The sequence below is a fragment of the Muntiacus reevesi genome, chromosome 21 (assembly GCF_963930625.1).
Source record: "Muntiacus reevesi chromosome 21, mMunRee1.1, whole genome shotgun sequence".
In the NCBI taxonomy this organism is placed as follows: Eukaryota; Metazoa; Chordata; class Mammalia; order Artiodactyla; family Cervidae; genus Muntiacus; species Muntiacus reevesi.
In genome coordinates, this window is record NC_089269.1 from 13,513,253 (window position 1) to 13,534,052 (window position 20,800).

The 20,800-nt window shown below is 47.0% G+C and overlaps 2 protein-coding genes across 5 annotated transcripts in view; one reads left to right on the forward strand and one right to left on the reverse strand.

Annotated features, from left to right (window-relative positions):
* The window catches only part of RIOX2 (ribosomal oxygenase 2), a 28,381-nt gene extending 18,787 nt beyond the window's left edge, over window positions 1–9,594 (forward strand). Inside the window, exons 5-11 of one of the 4 annotated variants that reach the window (XM_065913784.1) lie at window positions 1,076–1,179; window positions 4,188–4,290; window positions 5,006–5,177; window positions 6,988–7,076; window positions 8,300–8,386; window positions 9,038–9,154; window positions 9,358–9,594. In XM_065913784.1, the coding sequence (XP_065769856.1) occupies window positions 1,076–1,179; window positions 4,188–4,290; window positions 5,006–5,177; window positions 6,988–7,076; window positions 8,300–8,386; window positions 9,038–9,154; window positions 9,358–9,573 (888 nt within the window). In that variant the 3' untranslated portion in view covers window positions 9,574–9,594. Of the gene's footprint in view, window positions 1–1,075; window positions 1,180–4,187; window positions 4,291–5,005; window positions 5,178–6,987; window positions 7,077–8,299; window positions 8,387–9,037 lie in introns of all 4 variants that reach the window. The other 3 variants (XM_065913785.1, XM_065913786.1, XM_065913787.1) reach the window with 3 other exon arrangements.
* Window positions 9,494–20,800, reverse strand: part of CRYBG3 (crystallin beta-gamma domain containing 3) — a 121,816-nt gene continuing 110,509 nt past the window's right edge. The window contains exons 19-22 of the mRNA XM_065913781.1: window positions 19,071–19,194; window positions 13,791–13,949; window positions 11,910–12,069; window positions 9,494–11,127 (exon numbers count right to left, since the gene is read on the reverse strand). Coding sequence (XP_065769853.1) covers window positions 11,039–11,127; window positions 11,910–12,069; window positions 13,791–13,949; window positions 19,071–19,194 — 532 coding nt within the window. The 3' untranslated portion in view covers window positions 9,494–11,038. The remainder of the gene's footprint in view (window positions 11,128–11,909; window positions 12,070–13,790; window positions 13,950–19,070; window positions 19,195–20,800) is intronic.

The window sequence follows — 20,800 nt, forward strand, 5'->3', positions numbered from 1 at the left end:
AATTATGAGCGATGCATTGATTGACTTGAAGGACTAGTTTCCCTGTCAGGCTGGTGTTATTCAGGGCAAGATAGCTCCTGTGAATACATCATAATTGTATATTGTTTATTGCTTTAAGGCAAACCTTAGCATTAAAATAAAAAATCTCTCTCATGATGCTTCTTGAGCTCTTCCTGCAGGGCCCACGGTCATAGCCAGGGAGGCAGGCTACTTCCTGGGTTGCAGAGAGGAGACAGGTGACTCCCAGGACCCCCTTTCTTCTCTTTTCTGCTGTACGGAATGTTTTCTGTCTGGGTGGGATCAGGCAGGAGGTGGTGGCTCCAGGGCCAGAGTGATTTAGGGGAAATACTTCTCTTGACCGGCTTGAAATTGGACAGGGTGGGGGAGGCTTGCCTGCCCGAGGCAGTGACTGGTCTGCAGTCACGTCTAGTGTTCATTCTCAGATGCAGGGCCACAGGGTTTTCGTCCCTTCTTCCGAACATCCGTTGAGCCCGCGTGTGCCAGAAGCTTGGGTGGGTCAGGCCCTGGGAATCAGGATGGATGTGGGCCCTGCTTGGGAGCCCGCACAGACTGTGTGGGTCAGCGGGCATCAGCCACGTGCCCAGCCTTGCTCCAAGAGCTGTGGCTGTGTCGTCTCCCTAGTACTCCAGTAGGCCTGTGAGATGTGGGGCAATTGCTTCCCTTTTACACATAAAGGAACTGAGGCCTCGGGGGGTTAAGTAACATGCTGGGGTCCCCAGCCAGCGGGTCCCAGAGCTGTCCCTCCTCACCACGGGTGTGGAGGGCGGGTACAGGCTCTCACCTTGATCCCAGGCTAGTTTCAGGGGTGTCTGTCCTCAGGTTACAAACAAAGAAAGTGGCTTCAAGCACCGGAAGCCTCTCCAGGATTGGGTTCACGGGGACAGGCTCACAGGCACAGCAGAGCTTGACCAGTGGACCCCACAGAGCCCAGCATGCAGACCACTGCCTGCTCGCCACTCAGAGGTTTCTAGAACGCAGAGCTGAAACTCACAGCCCTACAGAGGACCAAGAAGACACGCTCCCCACTGACCGCTTCCCCCTTGTCCTCGTGTAGCCGGGAGACTTGCTGTACTTTCCCAGAGGGACCATCCATCAGGCGGCCACTCCCGAGGGGCTGGCCCACTCCACGCACGTGACCATCAGCACCTACCAGAGCAGGTAAGCCCTGGCCTCTGACCTCGCGTCCCCTTCCCCCCTGGCTTCCTAGTCCTGCCGTGTCCTCCTGGGCCCCTCCGGGCCGTCGTGACCCAGAACACTGGGACTTGCCCGCATCCAGGCTGCCGGGATCGGGAAGACAGGCCTGGCTGGGGTGTGGCGGTGTGTCTGGGACTCCCGGCTCCCACCCTCCACCCACTCACTGTCTCCATTAAAAAAGGTTTTTTATTGTGGCAAAAAAATTCACAGACCATTTTAACCGTTTTTAAGTGTGCAGCTCAGTGATGCTAATTGCATTCACACTGTCGTGCAGCCATCCCCAATCCGTTTCCGAAACACTGTCATCACCCCGAACGGAAACTCAGCATCACAGAAAGCTCTGGGTCTCCGTGAGGTTTCCAGTTTTTACAGTTCATTAAAGTCGGAAAGGATGTCTGGAACAGTGAGTCCTAGAAGCACGTGTGCTGAAAACAGTTCCAATTAAAACCACCTTCCAGCTGAGCGAGCGCCTTGGCAGTGCCAGGAGCCGGGCAGAGGCCCTGCCCGGGGTTTCCCGGTGGCAGCGGCCTGGCTGGTCTGGTCCCGTTAAACGCGCCCATCACTGGTTTATCCAGCAGGAGGCCCGGGCCTTGTCGTGGTTGCAGGGATGGCAGGCGCAGGACCGAAGGGGCTTTGGGAACACTTAGACTCCGGTCACGGTGGAAGGAGGGGGACAGGGGTGTATTCCCAGACAGTGTGGCATGTCCCGTCAGAGCTTTGCGGAGGAGTCCCTGGGAGCAGAGGGGTGCGGCTAGCTGGGCTGGGGCATCCTGGAGGCTTCAGCAAGGACCTGACCCCCAAACTGGGGGAGCCAAGGGGATGAGTCAGTGGCGGTGGGTCCAAAGGTCAGAGTGGGCCCGGACATTCCAGGCCTGAGGAACAGGGGTCCTCCTAGCCTCGGAGCTGTATCTTGCAGAGCAAGAGAGCAAGCATCCTTCCGCCGCCTCTTCTGGCTTTGCAGCCAGAAGTGAACCGCGGTGTATAAGGGACAGGAGGAAATAAGAGGGGGTCCGGCCGGAAGGCAGAGCCTGGTTTACGGTTCTCTGGTGTAAGACGCCTTCTCACCACGGTTGGGCCCCTTGCAGAGCGAGAAGGTTCCCACGGGCGACTGAGGGAGCGGGCAGCGGGAGCCGGGCCGCAGGGAGGCTGCACCGGCAGCCCGTTCCGGACCGCAGCAGCTCTGGGCCCCGGGAGCGGCCGTCCTCCGGTGTCCTGCCGTCGGTCACTCAGCTGCTGCCTCTTTCCCTAGTTCTTCCTCTTTCATTCTTCTTGCAGCCATCAGCTGGTTTTCTGGCTCCCTTGGCTTTCACTCCCCCATCTTCCTTCCTCAGTTCCTGGTTTACCCACAGCACTGGCATGTCACGAGGCGTCGTCACTTCCTTCTCTGACTCCCTCCATCTCCTTGACCCCGTGAGCTTTAGCTACCACCACGTGACTGTTTCCCGGTCCCAGGGGTGAAGAACTGGTAGCTTCCCTGGTCCCACCCACCCCTCCTGCAGTCGGCAGGGCTGGAAGAGCTGCCGGAGTCAGAGGGGATGCCTGCCGGCGGACGGTGGGCGCGGTGATGCCGACTCCTGCCCGTCGGCGGGACCGCTGCCAGAACAGGACAGGGTGACGCGAGGATGCCCTGTGCTTCGGCCCTGGCGCTCCTTAAGGCACATGGCAGGGTGAAGATTCGGCCTTTCCCTAAGCCTTGTCAGGGGTGGCATTTAGGGCCTGCTCTCCCAGATGTCGATCTGACCGATTTAGGAAGGTGAACCCCTCTGGAGGTGTTTCTAAACTCCTGCCCAAGATCCAGTCTCCTAGAAGAGCACGGAGCTCAATGTCATAGCCGCACTTTAACTCCGGGAGCTACTGCTGTGGGACTTGTACCTGGGACCCCTCGAAGGACGATAGTATTTCACGCTGCTGTGAGGTCTGCGTGTGTCCTCCGGGTCTGCGTTCAAAGGTGTGAGGTTGGGTGTAGCATTTTGTAAGAAACCGGTGAGGCCACCAGGTGGGAGTGGATGCCTGGGGGGAAGTGTCTGTCACGTGGCTCTTGTCCTCCTTTGCCACTTCCAGGAGGTAAGCACAAAAGTGTTAATTTTGCTTACAGAGTGAGAGGCAAAAGTCATACTGTCAATTTTCATTTTGCATGTAACCAGCAATTTGAAACCTGCTGGTGACACAGAGGGAAGTTTTGAGCAGCTCAGAAATGTTTATAGAGAGCATCCCCACAGCGTGTGCGTCTTACACTGACACACATTTAGAGTGAGCGATTCTGAACGCCCCGGAGAAAAAGCAGAGGAAGCTGAACACTGACGCTTGTCCTGAATGACATTTTTGGCATCTGGCTTCTCTCTTCTACCCCAATAAAACCATCATTAGAGTTTAACAAGTTGCAGAGTAAATCGTTTTGAAATTGTTGATGTTGGATACTTTACTGAGAACAGTGCCCTTCTTTTTCTTTTTTAAGAAACAAAGGAAAATGTCATGTTTAACTGTTGAGATAATTGCACAGTCCAGGATCTTGGTGTTTCCCTACATATATTGCTTTTTGGATTTTTTGCACATACACATTTTTTTAGGTCCTCTAATGATTGAGAGTTACTTTTCTGCAAAACTCTCAAGGTAGTTATGTAGTTGAAAACGTTTAAAAAAATTTTGTTCCTTTGAACTTCCTACTTTATGACAGTCTGTAATTAATTCTGATATCTTTACATTTAAGATAAATCATGAATAAAGCCTAGCTTCCTTCCTTTAACTTTGCATGTGAGTGTCTGAGGTGGGGAGAAAGGGAAGCCTGTGATGGATGATGCTCTTAAGTTTTTATGCTGAGTGATGTGAAATTATTGGAACTCAAGAAGTCAGGGCAGGGGGATTGGTGTGGTAGTTTGTAGCTTGAGGCTTGTATAATCAGTGTTTCATTCACGTTTATGTTTTCATTGTTTTGTTTTTTCTCTCTTCTTTTTTTAACTTGGCATGTGTTCCAGTTCATGGGGAGATTTCCTTTTGGACACCATCTCGGGGCTCGTGTTTGACGCTGCCAAGGCCGACGTGGCACTCCGGGCTGGCATCCCCCGGCAGCTGCTCCTGGTAAGGAGCGAGGGCAGGTGGGGAGGGAGGGGCAGCTGTGGCTCCCGCCCAGGACCCCAGAACCCTTCTCCCCACACGAGCCAAGCTTGTCTGCTGCTGGGCTGGGTGGTTTGCAAACGAACGGGGTGCTGCACATTGCTTGGACCAGCGGTGGTATGCAGATGGCCCACTTCTGTAATTCAGGCTGGCAGCAGCAGGCCCTGGGAGCGCTGAGTGGACAGGTGGCTGAATAACTCGTGTGGCTCAGGAAGTCTAGCCTCGGCACATGTGCGATCCCAGGCTAGGAGAGACCACCGCGAGCCTGGCCTCCGTGTGTCCCTGGCTTTCCTCTCCATCCTCATTTTACCGTTGGCAGGTTTTGAGATGACGGGTGCATTAGGGCTGAGATGAGCAAAGGTGCCTTCATGGTCTGAAGCGGTCACTTCAGACAGTGATTTTTTTCTTCAAAAGGCAAGGCCAAGACTGCACCATATTTCCAGGGAGCCCTCTTTCTAGACAAAATGCTAAAAATTGATCTTTTTTTTTTTTTTTTTGCAAACGGTAGGCAGCTGCAGAGGAACAGTGGTTAAGAGGACATAAAGGGATGCTGTCCTTAAGGGAGTGGCGTGGATCCGTGTCTGTCCTGGGGAGCGGTGCCCACTGCACCCCTCTGGAGACGGGGCCTGCGCGGGAAGGTGGCTGGAGTCTGGGCCAGGACTCACTTTTGTGTTTCCAGCAGGTGGAAACCACGGCTGTTGCAACAAGAAGATTAAGTGGCTTTCTGAGGATGCTTGCAGACCGGCTGGAGGGCACCAAAGAACTGCCTTCAGCAGACATGAAGAAGGACTTTGCTGTGAACAGACTCCCACCTTACTATACGGGGGACGGGGCAGAGCTTGTGACACCAGGTGGAGCTTGCCATCTCTTCTAGGGGGTCAGGGGCCAATGTGGGGTATTTTGATGCTTTTCTGGGTGTGCACTTCTTTGAGTTGGTGGGAAGTATGAAGCATTTCAGGGTGAATGTGAGCCTGTCCTTAAGTGTGTTAAGGTTGGACAGGACACGCTGCTTGATGGGGAATGAGAACCCTGTGGTTTGGGATGGGGAGTATGTATTTATGGCCCCTCTGCAATTCATCATCTGCAGGAAGTTTCAAGAACTTGAACACTGCAATTATCTTGTTGGAAACTAGCTCAGGGATGGGTAAAACGCTGCCATCAGCAGGTGAACTATAAGAATTCACAGGCTCATCACAGACCTTCCCCAAGTCCCAGGTGACTACTTGTGACAGGTTTAAGTTACAGATGATGTGGGTAGACTTCTGGGGGGATGGTGGTACCAGTGTTCTGGGGCACGGACTGCACCATGCTCCCGTAGTCGATCAAAGCTGGGTTTATTGACTTGTAACAGGGGAGACAGCACGCCGCTGGGGACTGCAGACATCTCAGTAAAAGGAGTGCAGGAAAGGATTTCTAGGATTTGGGTTTGAGTTAGGTGGTTTCAGGAGGGTTCAGGAAGTCGGGCTTTGCTCTGGGTTGGATGCTGTTGGGAAATAGAGATTCTCGGATTGGGTCTCCTGTAAATCCTAGTTGTGGTTGGTAGGAGGAGTGAAGTGAGGATGGAGCGACAGCAGCAGGCCCTCAGGCCAGCCAGGAGAGGGGCACGTGTGGTCACTCCCGTGGTTTGGACAGTGTCCTTCCTTTTGCCTGCTGATAAGTGGTCTCGATTTTCTCTGTCTCGCATAATGGCAGCGTGGCCATGTTTGATGTTGGGGTGCTTTAGAACGGCCTGTGTTCAGCAGAACAGGGAGACACAGCTGGAAGTGCCAGGCTGGCCCTCAGGCTGCTTCTCTTGGTCGAGTAGAGGGAGAGTCTCATTCTCACTAACTTTTCTAAAAGCCTTATCCATCGCCCGTGGAGGACCAGTGAGACACACAATCTACAAAGTCCCTTCTAACATTCATTCTATGTACATTTTTCTTGTAGTCTGAGGTGGGGAGGAATTTAGAATGTTTTTGATGCATCTACTCAAAACAGCAAGTTTCCCAGCACATAGTTTAATCTTTAGCAGAACAGTTCAGTTCTGAGTATCAGCTTATGTCCCAGGATATTTCATCTGACGTTTTCCCTGTCTTAGCCCTTACTGTCAATATTAAGTTCGCTAACTCTGTCTCCAACCAGATCACCCTGTCGGGCTGGTCTGTCTGTAGTGGCTGCTTTTTTACTAAGTTAAATCCAATCTAGGAAAGAGAGTTGTTTCTGTGCACTTTATTAGGTGGCTTTTATTTTAATGACATAGCGCCTGACCTACCTAGACTGAATAATTCGCCATGGTCACTGGAGGGATGGTGCACTTGGAGCTCAGGAAGCCCTTTCAGAGTCCACACGTGGAGCGGGCCAGGGATAGAAACTGGAGCGGTGAGAGCGCTCCGCACAGAAGGCGGGGTGGCCCAGCCTGCACTGTGACAGTGTGCGCTCCCCAGGTACCGGTGACGGCCTTTTGATGAACTTACAAGCGTCTGTTGTTGTTTATCTGATTGACATCCGTCTTCAGTGTAAGAATGTGGTCCACTGGGATGTAAGCGGCATTTTTAACATCACTGTGAACGTCCGAGTTGGCGCAGATGCCCCGTGTTTGGATTCACCTGCACATTAACTAATTTCCCCAAACAGTTCCTCCTGCAAACAAGTTTGAGCCTGCTTTCTCTCTGGGTGTCCTAGGTGGACGGTTCCCGGGCTTGGACAGCACAGTGAGACTGCAGTTTAGAGACCATGCGGTCCTCACCGTAGGACCCGACCAGGACCCGTCCGTGAGTATCCAGAAGGGAGGAGGGTGCCACTCAAGGAGTTCCCGTCGCGGGCCTCAGGTTATCAGGCTGCCAGGTGGCCCTGCCCGCCTCCTCTGGGAATCTTCCTCCTCAGTTGGGTCCCATCGCTCTAGATCAGATTCTACCCAGATCTCACTGCTCTGGTTCCAAAGCTTCCTGCCCGTTGGGCATTTGTGGGTTTGTCCTTAGCCCCACAGAACTCTGCTTCTTCCCCTAGTGATTAATGTCTGGTCTCTGCCTCCTAATTAGGGCTAGGTTGCCTTTGCCAAATTCTCAGTATAGGTTTCTGGTCTTGCTCTGGGGTGGGACTTCTGCCTTTATGAAACTGCCCCTCACAACCCTAAAGCCCTTGGGAGTTCTCCCACGCCTGCTGGCTTCACCCTGGTCCTCCTGCTCAGCTTTCTTGGGAGGGGCCCGTGAATGACTGGCGAGGTTGGGAGTCAGGGGCACCTGGATGTCTCCATAACCAGACTGTTCTAGCCATCGGGGCCAAACCCCATGAAAACTTAATATATAACATATATGGAAACCTTGAGATTATATACTCCCATAGCCTCATTTAAAAAAAAAAGCTAGTTATTCTGATCATCAGTTAGTCTGAGGCATTTATTTTAGGTCAATGTTTGATCCTCATCTAAGAGGTGACAAGGAATGACTCAAGGTACTGGAAGAGATAAACTTCCCTGTGTAGGGCGGATACAGAGGGAGGGGAAGCCTACGATAAGTGGGAGGAAGGTTTTTATAGATCACATGGCTGATATTTAGAATTAATATTTACTCTGTGGTGTTCATAAATTGAAAATTTATGTATATCTAGGAATATTTTTTCTGATGCACAGAGTGCAGGTATGGTTAAATGAAGAAACTTGAATGTTTCATTGGTAAGTTGAAATAGAAATGGTTTTTTCATTAAAGTTTCTGAAGGGGCTGTTATCTTTTGAAAAAATGACTTACACGTGCTTATTTGCTACATACAGATAGTAATCTATGAGAACTATAAAAAAAATTCATTATACATTGTATTTATGTATCTACATGTTTACATCTCAACTTTTTGCCAGGAAGATTCTTTAGTATTCAATAAATTTCACTTAAGCACTGAGGCATTGAGACTTTTCTTGGTATTGCCCTGTATTACTGGAAAAGCCTCCTAGCATCCCAGTGGGCAGTATTTTGTTGTTGACAGCTTTTTTTATTTTTTGAAGGATGAAACTCGAGAGAAGATGGTTTATGTCTATCATTCCTTAAAGAACAGGAGAGACACACACATGATGGGAAATGAGGAAACAGAGGTTTGTTCCAGCCCAAAATGCTCTTTGCTGTGGTTGGTGCTTGGTGGGAGGACTCTCTTACCTCTGACGTATGGGTATGGGCTTTTCTGTGACTGCAGTGTGGACTTAACATTTCACAAATTGACAGCCCTTCACAGGGATAGTTAAGGCAGACATTTCTGTAATATATAAACACCTAGCCACTTTAAAAGACACTTGCATGGGACCTGTGGCCTTGCAGGGGAGGTGTAAAGTAACAAATAAGCAGCATTTCAAATGACTAATATTTCTTTTAAGACTTTTTATTCTAATGTATTTTGATTTGGTGAGTAGGGGCTGTTTCTCTGCAACTTTTTTAAAAAAAATTTGGGCCACACCCGACGGCCTATAGTATCTTAGTTCCCTGACCAAGGATCCAACCTGTGGCCCCTGCATTGGAAGGTGGAGTCTTAACCACTGGGCTGCTGGGGAGGCCCCAAGTGACTAACAGGCCTTTCATGAAGTCTGAGTTTTCACAAGGGAGTCATTGCCTTTTATAAGTTATCTAATTATAGTTTGTAGTTTTTGTAAATAGCTTACCTGTAACAAGTTTCATTCTTACGAAGGAGCTCAGTAATGATGCATTGAGAATTATGGAAATGGCACTTTAATGACTGGTTAATCTTTTTTCAGCCTCATGGGCTTCGCTTTCCTCTATCACATATGGATGCACTAAAGCAACTTTGGAACAGTTCAGCTATTTCTGTCAAGGACCTGAAGCTGACTACAGATGAGGAAAAGCAAAACCTGGTATTATCCCTCTGGACAGAATGTTTAATCCAAGTAGTCTAGTGCCTTTGCTGCTTTAATAATGATATGTATGTGTAAAATACTAGACACTTGATTCTGCAGAGATTTGTGTGCTGGGGACTCCTGTTGCTTTGAGCCAAGGACACGATGAATGTAACTTTCCTTACCTGTGTGGTTAATAAAATGAGATCTACCTCTTACAGGTGATCAGTTGGCCATATGTGCTAACAGATGTACATAGAAGAAGAGCAAATTACTCAATGTCCCAGAAAGTGACAAAAGCCATATTTCGACAAGTTTATTTAATCCAGTGTGGTAGAAAAGGCACAGCTCCAATAAAGGTATCATTTAAATTTAACTGTCATTACCTGGTGTTCTTTGGAAGAAACAACTTCTTTAAAGAGCCTCACTGGCTCTAGAAAAATTTTAAACAATTAACATGAAGAAAATTTTTTAACTTGGTTTTTTACAGTGAAAATATACATACCATACCTCTGTGTATACACAAGCCCCCCCCCCCCCCGCCATTAAAATAAAGTTACCCTAAAACAAATTTCATTAAATAATACTGCCGCATTTAATAAGAGGCACTCACATCTATGGGCAAGGGAGTTTTACAGGTGGTGGTTGAAAGATTATGAAAGAGCCTGAGATTGAAGGAAGAAAAATCCCCAATAATATTTACATGGAAAGACCAAGTCTCTATAAAAAATAGTCAAAATAGTGGGTCTTTTGAGTTTAAACAGTTTGCTGTTACTTTACATTCTAAAGTGCATGTAGATTGATATTTTTAAAAATATCACTGGAAAATTTAATCTTTCTATAGAAAAATAGAGCAGACATTTTTTCAGCTTTACTGGCAAAAGTTGGGGATGGAGAGAACAGTTATCTCAGTGTAAGTTTAAAACCAACTTAGGAGGGAAAAATGCTTGAGAATTCTATAGTGGTGGTGGTAATGCTTACTTGAGACGTAAGTCCAAGACAATATCCTACCTGATTTTGCTTGAATGAAAGCTATTTAAAATGGAAGTGAAAAACTGAGTTTCTTGTCACATTTTGTAAAGGAAAATGGTATAGTCAAGGCTGAAATACTACTTGGTTTTAACTTAAAATTTCCCTTTACTTTAGGCAAAGGAAAATTTATTATACGTAGGTGACAGAGTCCTTCCTTATAAACACTTGAGGGGAGATCAGCACCAGGATAGGAGTGACCCCTGGTTAGTGTTGTCATCCGAGAGAGAAAGGACAGCCACAGGCTATTTGTGCATTTTTAGTTTAAAGGATCAGGCAACAGTAAACACTCCGGTACTTGCTGAGGTCCCTTCCTGGGGTGAGTTACAAGTGTGAATACTTACGGTACTTCATATAAAAGCTTCAAGACAGAACTTTTAATGTGTATCTAATACAGTAGCTTAATAGTAAGGTTTATTAAATATGTTTTCAGATATTGCAAAAAGAGTATTCATCTTCTTACAAGCATGACTTGACCTGTAGGACTTTGCTTCCCTGTGCCTGGCACTCAACCACACAGTTAGTTGTTAATAACTAATACAGGGTGATAGCGTCAGCAGTGTCCTGTAACTATCGGGAATAGGATTTGTGTTTGGTAGAAAGGAGAGAAAACAGACCTCAAAAAACCTGCTCACCGAAGCTGGAGGTCAAGCGGGAGTAGAACCTTCCACAGAGATCATAATGCGTTCTTCACAGGAACGCTGAATAGCTGGCAAGATTATTTTGAGCTCTTCATGGTGGAGAGCCACAGTCTTCACGGTTGGGGGAGAAGTCCGTCCCGCCCGGTGGCCCCAGAGCCTAGGACGGCAGGCCCTTCCACGGGGCCGGAGGGCCCTCCTGCCTCCGTGCGCTCCAGGGACCCTGCGGACTCTCTCACAATATTTCAATGTCCCATTTCTGTGTTTCTTCTCCCTCCAGGGGCTGGTTTACAATTACGTGAGTTTTGTCATAATAATTTCCTCCTAAAACAGCAATTCCAAAAGGAAAGATTAATTTGTTCACACAGGTGCTTAACAATTTCACAACTGTCAGAAGGCTTTCGTTCAGCCCACGGGCTGGTGGGGTAGATTCATGTGTCTTTATGAAAGCGATGGTCTGAAGTGGGAAACTGAGGTTAAACAGGTGTAGCTGTTCACCCCAAACCGGACCTCACAGGGGTGACTGAAAAGCTAAGCAGTGTGACATACAGATGTATGAGTGATGTGCCCAGCAGTGGGATTTCTTAACACAGTGCTCTGAGCGTTCTCCACCTCTGTCACACTGCATGTTCGTTTCTACACCAAGAGTGGCGATGACTAACCCAACTAAAGCACCAGCGCTGAATAATATTGGCGCTGACCTTGTTGAGTTCAAAAGTGAGTTTAAATGATACCCACCGTAAATTTTAAGAACCACACAATTCAGAACAGAAAGTCAGAGATGTTTCTTTAGGGACCGGATGACATGTTACGGTTGGTGATGCTTCGAATTTCGAAATGTTCTCAAAGATCACGTAGCAAATGAAAATTTTACCACTATACTGATAGACACCTTCATAGGCTTGGTCCTTAGGCTTTTGATCCACCTATAGCTACTTATTTTGCTTGATGTTTGTTAACATGGCATATCAGCTTTTTCAAGTATAATTAACAACGACTTAGTATTTCCCTTACACATAAGGACTTTCACCCAGGAGGAGGTGGAGGTTTGGAATTCAGAATGAATACCCAAGGACACAACACACTGGCTTTGGTTATGGGCCTACCTTTAGCATCAAGGACCAGCTGATCACTGAGGTAGGAGCTGATGGTTCCGTTTCTGTTCAGCCTCCACTTCTGCCTGGACTGCCCGTGTTCCGTCCAGAGGGAGACTGTAGCTCCAGGCGTGTCTCGACCACCGATGACGTCCAGACACGTGTCACTGGCCTGAAAGGTCAAGAGATACATCGGCAGTACTGCATGTGCTCAAAGCAGCCGGACGGAGTCCTTTTTCTTTCATGTGAGTAAGTCAGACTAGCCCATCTAAAAAGAAAACAAGATCTAAAACCAAATCTAAAATTATAATCTCAGTCCACTTTTTCATTTGTTATGGCTGAGGGGAGGCGATAGTATGGAAATAAACCTGCTGAACTAGAGGTACTTTTTTTTTTTTTCCCCTGTGATCCCTTGAATCTCAAACTGCTGTGGTTGGAAGGAATCATAATTTTCCATGGTACAGATGAGTGTCAGAAAAGCACATATCATTTTAGAAATCATGTAAGTCTCAGTATAGTGGTGGTTCAGTCACTAAGTCGTGTCCAACTCTTGTGATCCCACCTGTCTGTAGCCCACTAGGATCCTCTGTCCACGGGATTTCCCAGCCAAGAATACTGGAATGGGTTGCCATTTTCTCCAGGGGATCTTCCTGACCCAGGAATCAAACCAGGGTCTTCTGCATTGCTTCCCTCATGGCTCAGTTGGTAAAGAATCGGCCTGCAATGCAGGAGACCCTGGTTCGATTCCTGGGGTGGGAAGATCCCCTGGAGAAGGGGAAGGCTACCCACTCCAGTATTCTGGCCTGGAGAATTCCCTGGCCTCTATATGCATAGTCCATGCGGTTGCAAAGAGTTGGATGCAACTGAGCGACTTTCAGTTTCACTTTTGCAGTGCAGGTGGACTGGATTGAGCCACCAGGGACGCCTGAGGTATTTGTTTTTAAAAGAACATCCAGATCTGATAACAGATGGTTAAATAAAGATTTGCTGAATTAGAATTAAACGTTGAGTCCGTGTTAGCTTAAATATATAAGGTCGAGCTTGTTTTTCTTATAAAAACATTGGGTGATGTGCTGGATACCCAGACAATAATTACATTTAAGTGCTTTTCATCTCTGTTGAAGCATAAGAAAGACGTCGCTAGCCCCCTGGTGATATAATAAAACTGGTGTCTTATTCCCCATACCATCAAACATAATAGAACGGGTGCAGAAAAACAAAGAAACCTGAATTCTATTTTCTAAACTTCCTCCAAAAGCAGCAGCTTTCTTCTACCTTCATTGTCTGTTTCGAAGATGTGCTTGGTCGCTCAGTCGTGTCCAGCTCTTTTTAACCCCATGGACTGTGGCCCGCCAGGCTGCTCTGTCCATGGGGATTCTCCAGGCAAGAACACTGGAGTGGGTTGCCATGCCCTCCTCCAGGGGATTTTCCCAACCCAAGGGTCGAACCTACGCCTCCTGCATTGCAGGCAGAGTTTTTACCAGCTGGGCTACCAGGGGAGCCCGTTTTGAAGATGAGAAAGGTTCAATTCAACGTGTTTGGAATCACAAAAGACAGCTCAATTGATCGGGGCCACAGAGCGTAAGAAACGTCTCAGAAAAGCACACCATCCATTTGGCTGCGATGACTTTTATCACTAGTTTTAAAAAAACCATTTAGTATGTGTTAGTCTTTTTACTTTAAAACAGAATTTTTTGCTAGAGAGTCTAGTCTGTGAGTCCATTTCACTTCAATGCTTCAGTAATATATGTCAATGTTTTTATAATCATGCAGCAAACTATTCATAGGAAGTTGCATTAATTGCATCATGCCATTTGATTTGGGACGATCCTGGTTTCTAAAAGACCAAAGATCAACAAGCAGGCCATAGGATCGATCGGTGGCGCTGGTTACCTTGGATTTAAAGAGGCCTCGGCAGTAGTGCCAGACCTGAGTATCCTTCCCGCTGTAGGGAGAGATGCACACAGAGGTCGCCCGGGTGTCCGCCACGTTTCCGGTGACTGTCAGGTACCCATTCTGGGCTCGGTTCCTTATTCTGATGTACACTGCGGGCTGTGGCAGGAGGGGCAGAGCCAGTTAGAAAAATACCTTTTGAATCTGGAAATCAGCCCTTTCCAAGGGAAACTTGAAGGAAACATGTAGAAACAGAATTTAGTTTATTTATATCCGTTTCAAATTTTCCACTAAAAAGTCCTTACACTACTGAGCACATACCTTAAATTGTACAGCCTCTACTGTCTTTTCTGAAATACACTCTTGGGAGGGTGAAAGGCAATAGTTTCATTCACTCACATTCCGCTATGACAAGGGGCGGGTGCAGAATTAGGGACTTAATGAGGTTCATGCAGTAACTACTATGTCCTTGCGGGTCTGGGGAAGGTTGGGGGAGTAAGAATAAGGGCGAGGGACTGCCTCCATGGGTGGAATAACAATCGAGCGGGCAAGGTACAATAATAAGACACACTGGCTTGTGCTATGATTAAGTGCCAAATGGCTGCTGTGGGAGGTTGTGAAAAACCCAGGTGGCTGAGGGCCCTCTGGTAATTTTTTTGTTTCTATTTATACTTTGTTGAAATTGACCTTGGTATTTCAAGGAAAGAGGCCTTGCATATAGGTGGTCACTGTGTAGCTACTCAAAGATTGGGTAACAGAATTTCATCTCTTGGGCCTGGAATATACAGCAAGTTTTCAAATAGGATACTAAGTCTAGGACTTGCCTCTAAGGATCACAGTTACTACTTATTGAGACTTAGTCCTAAATGCTTATCAGAATCAATGACCAGAACAACCCTTTGAGAGAATACCAGAGACTTCCCTGGGGTCCAGTGGTTAAGACTCCACAGTTCCACTGCAGCCGGCACAGTGTGATCCCTGGTTGGGGAACTAAGACCCTGCATGTTGCAGGGTATGGCCAAAAATTAAAACAAAAACACCACAGGGAAAACAGAAAACAAAGTATAATTCTGACCTGCATTCTTACAAATAAGGGTAACACAGATATGGAAAAACCAGGTTTGCCTGTGCCAAAACCCTCCCTATTCACCCTGATGCTCTAAGGCCTGTGCAGAGATGCACTCATTCCTCTGAGACATGGGGAATAAGAGACCGAGTCCAAAGTTGGCAGGGGAATAGGAGGATAAAAGAATGAAGCACATGACTGAAGCACCCCAGAAACTATTCTCTCAGCCCCAGGACTTAGGCCTCCAGTCTTAATGTGATACAGGACACTCAACATCCCTGCCTTGGATCAGATGTTGGCATCCCACTTAGAACTTCGTCAGATACCAGTAACACATGATCTATTACTGAATAAAGAAGCACTTTGCAAGCTGAGAAAGGTAAGAGCTAGGGAAGTGCCACAGGGCATTATGGTAAGCCCACCAATGAATATTCTATTTTGAAGTTTAAGATGGATCAATGTGAGGCCAGCTGGGGTTTGGTAAATGGGTGTTATGTTTAGCCTTCCTATGGAAATAAACATTCTGGGCACTTCAGTAAAGTTCAGTTGCTCAGTCGTGTCCGACTCTTTGCGACCCCATGAATCGCAGCACGCCAGGCTTCCCTGTCCATCACCAACTCCTGGAGTCTACTCAAACTCATGTCCATCGAGTCAGTGATGCCATCCAGTCATCTCATCTTCTGTCGTCCCCTTCTCCTCCTGCCCCCAATCCCTTCCAGCATCAGGGTCTTTTCCAATGAGTCAACTCTTCGCATGAGGTGGCCAAAGTATTGGAGTTTCAGCTTCAGCATGAGTCCTTCCAATGAACACCCAGGACTGATCTCCTTTAGGATGGACTGGCTGGATCTCCTTGCAGTCCAAGGGACTCTCAAGAGTCTTCTCCAACATCATAGTTCAAAAGCATCAATTCTTCCGTCCTCAGCTTTCTTCACAGTCCCAACTCTCACATCCATACATGACCACTGGAGAAACCATAGCCTTGACTACGACTGACCTTTGTTGGCAAAGTAATGTCTCTGCTTTTTAATATGCTGTCTAGGTTGGTCATAATTTTCTTTCCAAGGAGTAAGCATCTTTTAATTTCATGGCTGCAATCACCATCTGTAGTGATTTTGGAGCCCCCAAAAATAAAGTCCGACACTGTTTCCACTGTTTCCCCATCTATTTGCCATGAAGTGCTGGGACCAGATGCCATGATCTTAGTTTTCTGAGCACTTAAATAAGCAAATAAAAGGACAGTTTTTTAAATCTGGTAATGTAAAGCAGATGAAAAAGATCTCTTACTTGGTAAAGTGTTTTAAGTGTTTCAAACCACTATTTCCATATTCACAGTGCAACAGTAAGGTGTTTAAATTCCTGTAATTCGTAAGTCTATGGATCATAATTCTATAAGTCTTCCACAGTTATTAATTCTGAAGGCTTCACTACATCTTTACAACAGTTTCCTTACCTTGTACATGTAAGAAAACAGGTGTGACCTTCACAAAAGACAGTTCCACTTATGTTAGGACCAAACATCGCAGTTTTTAATCAATTAGCTCAAGTAAGGTAATAATCACCCTTATTATGCACTTGTAGTCTGACTTCTTTATGATTATACATTAAAGCACTGATATGCATTGTAAGTGCCTTACTGAAGTCCTAATTTCCAACCTCAGAGGATCACATTTTGATGATTCCTGAATTTCTAAACAATAATATGAGCCAAAGCAGTGCCAAGAGGCTTACCAAAAAAAGGAATTATGACCCATATACATCCATCTATGGCCAAACCACCCTGAACGTGCCTGATCTTGTCTGATCATGTCAGCTAAGCAGGGTCGGGTTTGGTGAGTGATTGGACGGAAGACTCATAATACTGTTAGAGGTACCTAGAGTTCCTCTGCTGGTTTTCAAAGCTGTGGCCTAAATAAACAAAGGGAAAATATTAAAGTATTATTTCGAAATTAAATGTTTAACTAGGAATAATTTCCTAGTGCACAATTCAAGGAGAGTAACAATGTTAATATTAAAAAAAAAAAGAAAAACTTCTATGTAGAATCAGAGGCTACTGTTCTAGCTATCTTGACTAACAGCCAGGGATGACCCTTCCCAGCAAGGGACCCCCTTTCAAAAGTGAGGGAAATATTCTCAGCATCCAACTTGGCTTCCAGAGTTTCTAACAACATGGGATTAAGTGTTACTATAAATATATAAGCTAAACTGAAATCCCACTCTGCCGTGCTTTTTCCCCACGGCTTTTCAGGGCGGTGCCCCATCATCCTGTGTGACAGGACTGAGGAATAAGCCAGACGCGATGCAGGAAGATCCGTACCACGCACTGCCAGGGAATGCACTGACGCTTAGCAGCCCTCAGCCGGGCATCTCTGGTTCTCTCCAAGGACACTGGGAATGAAAACCTTTCAAAATACAGGTCTCACCGCAGCAACACGAGCCAGATGTGTCAGTTCTCACGATGATTTAATCCTCACGATGACACTGAGGGGTAAGCGATGGGACCACTGTTTCACCAGTGACAAGTCTGAGATGCCAAAAAGTGCAGTGACTCATTCAAAGTCACACTGCTTCTGAGCGGCAGAGCTAGGATCTGAACCAGCAGAACTAGTGGTGGGAAGGAGCGTGGTGTGCACATATGTGCATGCTCGCGTGTACACACACATGTGTGTGTCTTTATCCATTCATCTGTTCGTCAAAAAAAACCATTTCTCTTCTGCATTTTTTTGATAAACAGCATTCTGACAGGTGGGAGGTGATATCCCATAGTAGTTTTAATTTGTATTTCTCTGATGACTAGTGATGCTGAGCATATGTTTTATGTGCCTGTTGGCCATCTGCATTTCCTTTTTGGAAAAATGTCTCTTCAGTTCTTCTGCTCAAATGCTATGGGGGATCCTCTTCCCAGTGCAGCGCCCCCAGGCTAGGGTGCCCAATGCGGGGCTCAGACTCCTTCTCCTTTGGGAGAACTATTCTCCAATTATTGGGTCACCCACCCAGGAGATGTCATCTGATTATATTGCAAATCTGTCTTTCCTACTCCTACTGGCTCCTTTTTTTATATCTTTAGTGGTAGAGGATCTTTTCTGGTGGGTCCCTCTTTTTCATTCATGGTTGTTCTGCAGACAGTTGTGACTTAGGTGTGCCTGGGAGAGGAGGTGAGCTCGGGGTCTTTCTAGTCCGCTACCTTGGTCCCTCTCCATTTTGCATTTTATATGACTGCTTTGAGTTGGGCCTGTTTTACCCAACGAAAATGTAAGCTCCGGTAAGGCCTAAATCATGTCTACCCTTATATATCTTCTGTAATTATTTTTTGCATACTATCAAACATTCAACTTACCCATTTATACATTCATTCCTTCACTGAAAAAATAGTCCCTGAGTGCCTAGAATGCTCCAGACATTGTGCCAGGCGGAAGTGCAGAGTGAGAAGCCCTTCATGGGGCTTGTTGCAGAGCTACAAAGTGCCCCCTCCAACAAACACATCATTACACGCCTCAGGCAGCGTCTTGTAGAAACAGAACCAGGTCTTTAAGGATGTAATTTAGACTCAGAGAGACCTCCTGGAGGGCCTGACACTTGAGATGAACTTAAAGGAGGACAAAGAACTAGCCAGGCAAGGAATGAAGGGAGAAACTTCTAGACAGAGGCCGTAAGTGTGGGAAGGCACTCTGTGCTGGTGCGTGGCACAGAGCCTGCATGTGAGGGGGAGCCAGACACGAGGCTGAAGAAGCCAGGGGGAGCCGGATCACACAGGCCGTGCTGAAGAGACGAGACTGAACCCAGAGAACACTGGGAAGTTTCTGCATAAAAGGCTGACAAGCAGTAGGTGTACAATAAACACTATGTTCATTAAATCGCCAGGATCCACCCTGAGTATTACATAAGCGGGGCTAGGGGAAGCCAAATACTTAGGAGGTGAAACTAGCACGCACTCAGAGTTCATTTTTGTCTCCATTGTTTGTTTTGGGGCTTAGGATACTTATTTCCCCATGAAAAGACAACAAGGTCATCAGACTTTAAGACTCAAAGCTAAAACCCAACACTGACCTTAGGTACAATTTTATGATTTAGTTTTATGATCTCATCCTAATGGGATCCTCTTGTAACATAAATAGCAAACTAAATTAAATGGTCCACCATTCAGATGCTGTGGTTTATGACATTTCTATTAGGAAACTGAGCTATATTATTAGATCATATGGTTCTTTTCTCTGTACCTGCTTCACAGGACGGAGGGAACCAATGGTTTTCCATCCACTGAATGCTCTCCAATTTGGGATCTCATTAGGCTCGAGTAGGATTTGTCTTCCTAAGAAATTGGGTCCTTCATAAGCTATCCACCTATATGAGAACAGGAAAGAAACAAATGGGATGCTTAAAACAAAGCAATCTCTTATCAAAAATGCTTCTTACTATACCATACAGGGTTCATTTGTTACAACTTCTAGGTTTGTAGACTGTTAATTCAGAGAAAAAATGTTGTGTATTTTCATGTTTATTTCCATTTACTGATTTTATTTGGCAGCGCCCAGTCTTAGTTGCGGCATGTGGGATCTTTAGTTGGGGCATGCAACGCTCAGTTGCAGCCGTGGGATGCAGTTCCCTGAGCAGGGACTGAACCCGGACCCCCTGCATTGGGAGTGCGGAGTCCTGGCCACTGGACCACCAGGGGAGTCCCAGAAATACACATAAATACGAGTGAAAAAACCAAGGAGGATGAGGAGAAAGCGCACTGGACTGTGGCTCAGAAGATCAGCAGGAACCTGGTTGTCTTCCTTTCAAAACAAGGTTCCCTCCAGCTCCAGAATTCTGTGTTATTTGGATAATACCAGGTTTTCCCCCTAACATTCTAAGATTCAGACATAGACGATAATCCCTCCCTCATTACCCAGTTAAAAAATACTGGCTTCCTCTCCCGCTCTTGGGCTTGCTGTCCCACGTCCTTCAGAGCCTCTCTGCGTGGCTCTAGCAACCTCTGCAGACACACCTCCTCCCGCAACGCCTCCTGTGACTACTTAAAATTGTCCACAGAAATCCCGTCTGAACTCTTCAGAGTGGCTCCTTTTGCAAATACTTCTCAGGACCCCAAGGGCCTTCCAACTGGACAGTGTCCAGGGCTTTGCGGAGTCCATCTGGAGCCTGGAGACCTACGCCACCGCACACGGTCATGCCCATTCCTTTCCGCAGTGGCCTCGGCGGCTTCTGCACCATGGCGTTAGGTGACAGAGGCAGGCCGGCCAACAAACGGAGAAGACCACCTGGCCCCCTACTGTAGAGGTTTGCTGAGCCCGGCCTGAGGTGGTTATCCAGCTGGACACAGTTACGGAAAATAAGCTGGGACTGCCAAGAGAAACTGCACTTCTCAGCAGGACCCCAGGTCAGGGCACACGGTGCTTTCAGAAAGGACATGTGAAGATGAGGTGGCTTGTTCAGACAAAGTCACAGCTCTCCACAACCGAGATCAGGCTTGGCCAAATTATGCACGGACGAGCGAGACAGACGATCTTCCCTGCACCCCTTCCTGCTAACACAGCCTACGCCATCAGACCGGTGCACCGTCGGGACGGTATGGCCATGGGGAGGCTGGGCTGCCTCTCCAGGTCTGCAGACTCTTTAGACAGGCAGGGAAGGCTCAATTATAAAACCGAGATAAGGCTCTAATCAACTCGACCTCTTTATATATTAATCTAATGAATTTCACAACTGAAAAGCATTGAAGTTTGCCCCCATTACCACCACAGATCAGAGATGTGGGATAATATGAGGATTAAACAGGACAAAACAAAACCTCTCACTGAGGGCAGCTGGCTGTGCATGAAGTGGTATTCTGGGAGCCACTTGTAGCCTAGGAAAACCTTCAGACAGCCTTCCCTCTTCCCATCCCGTGTACTGATTCTGTCACAAAGAATCCAGAACCCTAAGGGGAAGTACATAATAAACTGAAGAG